The sequence below is a fragment of the Diabrotica virgifera genome, chromosome 1 (assembly GCF_917563875.1).
Source record: "Diabrotica virgifera virgifera chromosome 1, PGI_DIABVI_V3a".
NCBI classification, from domain to species: Eukaryota; Metazoa; Arthropoda; class Insecta; order Coleoptera; family Chrysomelidae; genus Diabrotica; species Diabrotica virgifera.
Window position 1 is genome coordinate 800,572 of NC_065443.1, and position 9,302 is coordinate 809,873.

At 32.6% G+C, this 9,302-nt stretch overlaps 1 protein-coding gene across 1 annotated transcript in view; it reads right to left on the reverse strand.

Moving 5' to 3' along the window:
* LOC126881113 (NPC intracellular cholesterol transporter 1-like) overlaps nucleotides 1-8,997 on the reverse strand; it is a 48,687-nt gene extending 39,690 nt beyond the window's left edge. Inside the window, exon 1 of the mRNA XM_050645167.1 lies at nucleotides 8,780-8,997. Within this exon, the coding sequence (XP_050501124.1) occupies nucleotides 8,780-8,845 (66 nt within the window). The 5' untranslated portion in view covers nucleotides 8,846-8,997. The remainder of the gene's footprint in view (nucleotides 1-8,779) is intronic.
* Between the last annotated feature and the right edge of the window lie 305 nt (nucleotides 8,998-9,302).

Below are 9,302 nucleotides of genomic sequence, written 5' to 3' on the forward strand. Positions count from 1 at the left end.
GTCTGTTTCCTTTTCATCCATCCGTTCTCTTTTGTCTAGTTTTTTGGGACATTTTCAATTTCTATAAGTTTATTTTCTCTTGCATTCCATTTTAGCACTTTGTCATTTATTTCTAATTTCTGGTATCTGATTTTTACTTTTGCTCCTTTGCTTCTCTGTTGTTTTGCTATGTCTCTGATTTCTTTTTGTATCTTTGCTTCCTTGAACGTCAGCGCTGCATCTATGTATATTTCTCTACAGTCTCTTTTGTATTTGAGTTTACCTTTTTCTTGCAGTATTTTCTGTTTGTCTTCCCAGCTCTTCGTTTCTATTATACACTTCTTGTATCCTATCTTAAACGCACTTTTAACTTCTATTTTCAGTTGCAGCTCTGTTTCCATCATTTTTTGTATGTTTTCTCTTAGTCTAACTTCATCTTCCAGATCTACCTGAATTCCTGTTATGATTAATTTATTGCGTATTTTTTCTTTATCGATCTTCTCTAATCTATTCTCCATGAGTGTTAACGCTTTTTTGAGTTCTTCGTTTTCTTTCTCCCACTTTTGTTCTTTTTTTTCTACTTCTCTTTTTAAATTTTCTGTTTCTGCTTTGTTTTGCTTAAGCTTCTGCTTAATATCTTCCAGTTCGTTTTTCATATCCTTGATTTCATCTTTAATCTCTGTTTTGCTTTCCAGAATATCTTCTTTAATTTCTTGCCTCATCTGGCTCAGCAATATCTTAATCTCCTCCATGTCAGTTAATATTGTACTTACTTTTTTTATGCGCGTGTCTGGAGCTTTTTTGCTTTTATGTTGCTCTTCTTTGTCTTCTTCAATCGAGCTGTCGTGCTCCGGTTTGTGTCTTTTTCCTACTGTTTTATTTTCTTCGTTGTTCATCTATTTGTCTTGTTGTTTGTTTTCTAGACTGAAAATCTTTATCAATATAATGCGAGAAAAATATATTTTTAGTTCACTTAAAGCTTATAATATACACAAAAAATAGGAAAATGTAACCTGTGTCTAATAGTAATTATTATTATTATTATCTTCTTATTTTTAATTACGTTTTGGTAAGGTCTCAGATATTTTGCACACGCCGGCAACGTCGCAGAATATTTGGCCGTACTTCTGTTTGCTAATTTATTTATGGCTTTCAGTAATTAAATATTCATTAATGTTTAATTATACACGTTTTTGTTATATTCAATGTTTGTTGTATTTGGAACTTAAAAAAATATTGTTCTGTATAATATTATTGCAAATCTCCTCTCTTACGTGCATCAAATTAACAAAAAGATGACTTACAGTTGAAATGTTGAATTCACCACACACTTTGTGAAAATTTCACCAAAAACCAATGTTTACTTCCGTACTAAAACAACTTTTTTCACCAGAGAGCAAATCAACTTGTGTTCACACCAACTTTTAACACTCGAATCCTCCTTCAAAATACACTGCTCAATTTTCTACAAAATATGCTTTAAGAGTCGTATCAGTTTTTTTAGGAACCAGGGCCCGGATTACGTACACTCGATACGCATCGTATCCGCCATGTTTTCCCATAAGGCGCTACAGTAAAACATGGCGGATACGATGCGTATCGAGTGTACGTAATCCGGGCCCTGCTGTATATGTACATAGATCCTTTATGCACTTACATTTTAAAATTTACTGTGTACATAGATCCTTTACACTCTAGTAACTTAGAAAATATTAATTTTAAAACGTGTTTTACTTGTTTGAAAGATTTCTAGGTTCGAACAACGTACTTTTAACATAAAAAACATATTTTGAAAAAATTGTCACATATACCCTTCATGCACTTGTGTCTTCAATTTTTAAATTGACTCTCATTAAGGAAGTATTCCCTATTCTAATAGTGGGTTATTGTGCATTAGCCCGAATCTGTCATCTCCAATATTACTGGCAAGTCATGATCTTCTAAAATGTTTTCAATGTACATGTCAGTTGGCATTCACCTTATCACCTCCACATCTTCCATATGTCCTTCCAAAGCAATACCGCTCTATAGCACTATGGATCCAATGGCTTGGATATCTTCCACTCTGTCTTTTTGCTTCAACTTTGCCCTCAATGATAAGTTTTTCCATGGTGCCTGTTCTTCTGTAAATGTATCCAAAATACTGTAAGTATCTCTGTTGTTTTAAGCAAACTATCTTTTAAATTGAGTTGTTCTATTATGGATACATTTGTTCCATGTTCAACCCAGGATATTCTCAACATTCTCTCTTCACATATCTCTCAGCAATCCGCCTGCTGTATCGCCATTGGTCAGTATGTCAGACCCCTTTTGGAATATGCTTCTTCAGTCTGGAATACTCTCTATACATGCCATGTACACAAATTAGAACAAGTGCAAAGAAGATTTTTGCGGTACTTGGCCTTTAAGGCTGGATTGGATCCCCCTGATAACTACCATTACAACTATGATTCACTTCATACGAGATTTTCTCTCTCCCCTGTTCAGATTCATAGGCAATGTAGGGACTTACAAAATCTTTACAAAATTTTTAATGGTATTTTTGTCTGTTTGTGACCTACTCCACTCTTGCCCTAAATCTTTCCTTGGATGATTGCTCTTGGCATCCTTGAATGGGAATTGCTCTTTTTGTACCTTTGAAAAAATATATATCTAGCAGTTTTCCTAAATGGTTTTCACCAGAATTGCGATACATAACATCTCAAAAGAGAAAAATGCATAAAACTTACAGTAAATCACAATTACATTCAGATTACCTAAGATTTTGTCAACTACGTACAGAATGCAGACGAGTCAGAGAAGTATGTTGGTCTCAGTATATATCTCATGTAAATAATGAGTTCAAAACTAATCCTAGGTACTTTTAGACCTGGATCCCGCGTAAGAAAAAAAAGTTGATTAATAGCAAGCTGAAAATTTGTTAACAGCTTAACGGTGTCTAGTCGGACAAACATTGATGCACGGGAACACTGAAACAGGGGAAGTTTTAACGGTGGAGCATGATAAACGTGTCGTCCTGACAAGTTTATGATGGTGAAAAATAGCAAGTTGTTTTTAAGTTTATTCAATAGCCAACGTTATATAATATATGAAAAAATGTTTGTCCGACAAAAAGGTTGGGCATTTTAACGAGTCCGACACGTAGAACATGTCACATCACAAGAACTATGTTGGTGATGAATAGCAGTCTGATTTTTGCATGAGAGTTTAATGAAAGGTTAAAAAAGCAATTGGAAGTTCTGTCGGACAAAATGAATGGGAAATTTTCCTAGTCGGACATTCTAAACACGTAAGATATAGACAAAAATTTTGGTGATAAGTAGCAAGCTAATTTTGATTTGTTTATGTACAAATTATATTTTGTAACGCAAAAAGTTATATGTCGGACAAAAAGTTTGGGCAAATCGAAGGAAATAAATAAAAAACATTTTTTCAGAATGACTTAGTCACATATTGATAAAGCTATTTTAGTTGTATATTATTATTTATATTCACATATTTGCATGTGCATATATATACATGCACACTCCAAAAACAGTGAGCTAAGTATCAATGCATGTATATATTGCAAAACTTCGGTGCTTATAAGAATAGACGTAAATATGACACATTATGCTTAGAAGTATGTATTAGAAGGCTGCATTTGTCAGTGTGACACTTTGTGCTATTCTTGTTCTCATGATCATTTTTCAGTGCGTCATTAATTATGACGTCATATACAGTATTGGGTGTGTCCAGACTTATTTCATGTAATTATTGACGAATCTGACAGATGCTAGAATCGTACTTAGCCATAGGTGAAAAGCTGGTGGAATTAAACTAATTAGTAATTTAGTATATTTGATTTTTACACAATATGTTAACATGTAGGTATTTTTTATAAAGGGGAATAAAATTAAAAAGTAAACAATATTGTTAATTAAATTTATAAATATGGAAACATTAAAAAATGACACAAAACTATCCATTAATTGTGTTTTTATCTCCTTCTCTAGGTGCTGTCTCCGCTTCAAAAGTTGGCAGTCATCAGAGCGATCTTTATTTCTGAAACCGCGGCTCTAAATAATTCATTGTTATTACATCCAAACCAGTTCCTAAGGTTCTTCAGCCATGAGTTACGTCTCCTTACTATAGATCTTTTTCTTGCATAATGACCTGGAGTATTAGATATACATCTCTCATCACATGTCCCATATATCTCAGTTTTCTTCTTATTTGTTAGTTCTCTCGTTCCTTATGCGTAAGTCTCATTACCTCCACGTTGGCTATTCTATCTACTCATGAGATATTTAGCACTCTTCGGTACATCTCAAATGTCTCTAGTCTCCTCACGCCAATGACTAACTTTTAACGAACTAAATTCTAAACCAAAACACAAAAAAATGCACAAAGACGTTGTGAAACACAAGGGAAGTTGAATTCGAAATTTCAAAATGACAGGTACACAAAATACTGACCTGAATAATAACCGTCACTTGACTCTTTGACACTTCTAAAAAATGGCCAAAATGAACGAAGTTTTCGTCAAATGTTCGTAATACGTGTATTTGATTGGCTAGAAAAAACGCGCATTCTAAATATCAACGAATCAAACGTAGGTTAGGAATAGACATCTTATGTATATAACCATTGTAATGCTGCATTATTTTTGTGTTTAATCACGGAGCTATACTACATTCGCTCTCGCGAGATTTTTTTTGACACTGACGTTAGTAATTTCTTTTTTGAAAAATTCAGTTGTCAGAAGTGACTGGAAATTACTACAAAACCAACGCACCTGGTCATATCCAATATTATTAATAGTAAACAGACATAAAAATAACATAAACCTTACGCCAATCAATATTTATTTATTTAAACCATTATAATGTATTGATAGCAAATGAGAAAATTATTTATTGTACAAAATAAAAATATTTTGTAGAAATAAACTTCACAAAATGTTATGAGATTAGTAGACACTCCCACTATTTCTAATAATTCTTCTTTTTTTAATGAAAGATTAAGTTGATTTGAGTTGATTTTAGCAGTTAATAGTGTGAGGTAGGAATTTTTGTGTTGTACGTTTCCTATTCCGAATGTCTCAAAAAAAATCTCGCGAGAGCGAATGTAGTATACCGCTTTTTCCGTCTCATCTAACTTAATGCATTAGAGAGAAATCGAAAAACTGTGACGCACTGAAAAATGATCATGAGAACAAGAATATACAAAGTAGTATTTGAAAGTACATGGTCTCTGAGTTTCTGTTTGCCACGTGTGTTGGAAATTAAAATTTATATTAACTATGGAGTGTTTTTGTGTCTATTTTTGAGTGTCAACAGTTTAAATTTGAAGTCGCCAAATCAAAAGTAAAACCATTCAACGGAACATTTTTGAGTAATTTTCGAACATTTTACAAAGTTAGTAAAATACTTGGTGATCAATTCAATGAGGTTCAGTTGCCAGATAATTGTGAAAGTTCTATTGAATATCATTCTTCGTGCTATAATGCTTTGCTTGATTGAAAAAGGGTACCTAAATAAATTATTACTAAAATTGTATAACGTAATTTTTCTCAACTTTCTACAAATGAAATAATAATGTAATTAATATGTCACATGGCAAGAAATAATTTGCTGCCAAAATAAATCGATTAGTTTAAATTTGAAGTTACGATTGCAATTTATTATGAATTATTGTCAAAAGTGACAGTTTTTCTTAAATGGAAATGTATTCATAGACATAAAGGTAGACAGGGAATACAGTGCAAAAAGTCGATAGGTGGTCTATCTATCTCTTTTAACCAAGCGATCCCGCGCATCTGGCAGACAAAGATAGCTAGACCACTCAATCCATAATATAATTTGCCTGATCTACTATAAATGTATTACAGTGAGGTATCTAAATGATGTTGACATAAATCGAAAGATATCGATTGTAATTGATTGCAGGTACTTTTGACATAGAATAATCAATCACCCCTTATTGAAATTTCAAAAATTATTTTTTTAAATTGTCCGACTACAAAATCTACCCCTTTTTTTTCCGACAACATTCATTCTTGGTAAGGAATAATTTACTTAATTAAATTTCGTCTTTGTCGGAAAGCTATTTATTACCAGCATTTTTGTCTATATCTTACCTGTTTAGAATGTCCCACTACGAAAACTTCCCATTAATTTTGTCGGACAGAACTTCCAATTGCTTTTTTAACCTTTCATTAAACTCTCATGCAAAAATCAGACTGCTATTCATCACCAACATAATTCCTGTGATGTGACATGTTCTACGTGTCGGACTCGTTAAAATGCCCAATATTTTTGTCGGACAAACATTTTCGCATATATTACATAACGTTGGCTATCGAATAAACTTAAAAACAACTTGCTATTTTTCACAATCATAAACTTGTCAGGACGACACGTTTATCATGCTCCACAGTTAAAACTTCCCTTGTTCCAGTGTTCCCGTGCATCAAAGTTTGTCCGACTAGACACCGTTAAGCTATTAACAAATTTTCAGCTTGCTATTAATCAACTTTTCTTTCTTACGCGGGATCCAGGTCTATTTTGGAAGTATGTGCGCGACCTAAAGTCTAATCACTCACTACCACACTCAATGCAGTATAATGAAGAGTTGGCAGAAAATGGCCAAGACATTGTGAACCTTTTTAAGGAATACTTTCAGACAGTCTACACTCCTGGAGACCAAAATAGTTCTGTGGATAATTTAGTTTTACCTGTAAATTGTTCACAAAACATTGACTTTGCAGACATTTCTATACAAGAAATTTATAATAAAATTTTGCGTTTACCTAGTAAAACTACATTAGGTCTTGATGGAATACCCAATATTCTATTTAAAAGGTGTATCTGTACTCTTACAAAACCATTGCATGTTTTATATAATTTGTCCCTAACAACATCTGTTTTTCCTGATTACTGGAAAAATAGTTATATTATGCCTATTTACAAGAACGGAGATAAAAGCAATGTCAAGAACTATAGAAGTGTTTGCATACAGTCATCTATTCCCAAACTTTTTGACAGCGTGGTTTGTGGTCAGTTAAGTTGGTTATGTCGAAATTTAATAAATAAGAATCAGCATGGGTTTTTTTCGGGTCGATCTACTATTACCAATTTAGTTTTATATCAGAATATATTAATAAATGCTATGGAAGACTTTAAACAAATTGATACAGTGTATACAGACTTTTCTTAAGCTTTTGATCGAGTTGACCATAGCGTTTTCCTTAAGAGGCTCATCATTATTGGTTTTGGCATAACCACAGTCACCTGGGTCAAGAGTTTTCTGTCTGGCCACCAGCAGAAGGTTAAGGTTGGATCCTTTCTGTCAAACTCTATTGCAGTTACATCGGGCGTTCCTCAGGGCGGGCACTGCTCACCGATTTTCTTTGATTTGTTTGTGAATTCTATTTTCGACTGCTTTGAAAACAGTGATGGTTTAGCTTTTGCTGACGATTTTAAAATATCAAAGATAATTTCTAGTCCTTTAGACCAACACCTTCTTCAGGAAGACCTGGATAGATTGACACATTGGTGTACAGTAAACAAACTCAACCTAAATGTCTCAAAATGCTGTTACCTACATTAGTTTTTTCAAAGGTAATAAGAAAATCAATACTTCATATAAAATAAATAATGAAGATCTGAAATATGTTTCAAAAGTTAAAGATTTAGGAGTGATTTTTGACGAGAGTTTGAGTTTTGTTGAACACATTAATTACGTAACAGTTCAGTCTTCAAAAATGTTAGGATTTATTTTGAGACACTGTAGTAATTTTTCAGTTGGCACTGTAAGAGGAGTTTATTGTTCTTTGGTGCGATCTAAACTTGAATATGGCTCTATAGTATGGTCTCCATACCATGCAGTTCATAATATGACTGTTGAAAAAATTCAACACAAATTTTTGAGGTTCTGTGCATTTAAATTAGGTGAAACTATTGTAGATCACGATTATTCATTAATAGAAAACAGTTTAAAACTTAATACACTGGAAAATAGACGTAATCAAGTAGGATTAGTATTTTTGTATAATTTAATAAATGGAAATTTAGATTGCTGTGATCTATTACAGTGTATTAATATTGATATACAAACTAGAAATCGAAGAGGTGATTTTATAACATTTTATATTCCTTTCCATCGCACAAGTTATGGCCATAATTCACCTATAGATCGTTACTGTAAACTTATAAATGACAAACACATTGAAATTTTTGATATATCTCTGAATATGTTTAAAAATAATTTAAATAGAGTATTTATTTAATTTTTTTGTTAGTTCTAAGGTTACAAGTACCTACCTATTCTTATTTTAATATTTGTTATCTAATTATAATGTTGTTAAAGTATTATTAGTACATATTTAGCTCGTAAACTTATTATTGTTAATTGTATAACTTTTAATGGGGTAATCCCGTCAATAAATAAATAAATAAATAAATAAATGATTAGTTGAGGGATTGCGTATTTTTCCCCTCTCAGGATATGCCCAGGTATCCAATTTTTCGTGCCTTGATCAAGTTGAACAATTCACTCTTAGCTCTGTTTAATACAAAAATACACATGAAAGATTGAAAGAGAAATGTAAGAGTGTTTTGGTTGCACAGCAAATTGTTTAGAACACCAGTAAACAAATATAAATGAATATGAAATTCAATGTCCAATAGAAAAGGAACAGAAAGAAGAGGAAGAAAACATACATTAACATTATAAACATGATGACCCTGGAGAAATCGATGAAATGGAAAGTGATATTTACTATATTTTTTTACAGATTAAAAAGATAAAAACTTACCTTATTAGCTACAGCGAAAAACACTAGCAATATAATGAAACATCTAAGCTTGGCAGCCTTGAACATTTTGCACCTGAACACTTTGGACTATAACTACCTAATAAAAATTGATTTTATATTTTAATTAAAATCATGAAGAATTAATCATCCACCTGTTTTAGTTAATAGACAGGTCGAAACGAAAACAAAGGGACGGATGGTCATTAAACAATCACTGGCCGACGAGAATAATACGACGACTGATAAGCTTATCTACTACAAACATTTTTTGTTCAAAGCACAGTTTTTTTGCTTATCCAAAACAGTTAATTTACTCTATAGTGGAGTCAATGAAGGTTTTCACCTCCGATTTCGTTGAACCTCCATCGATTTTCATGAAAATTGGTAAGTATGTAGAGGATACCTCAAGAAACAAAGGTGACATGGTGCCAACTTGCGCTTTTAACCTGGGGGGGGGAGGGGATGCCACCCCTTTTCGGGGGTGGAAATTATTTTATTAAAAATAATACCACTAATCGATAGA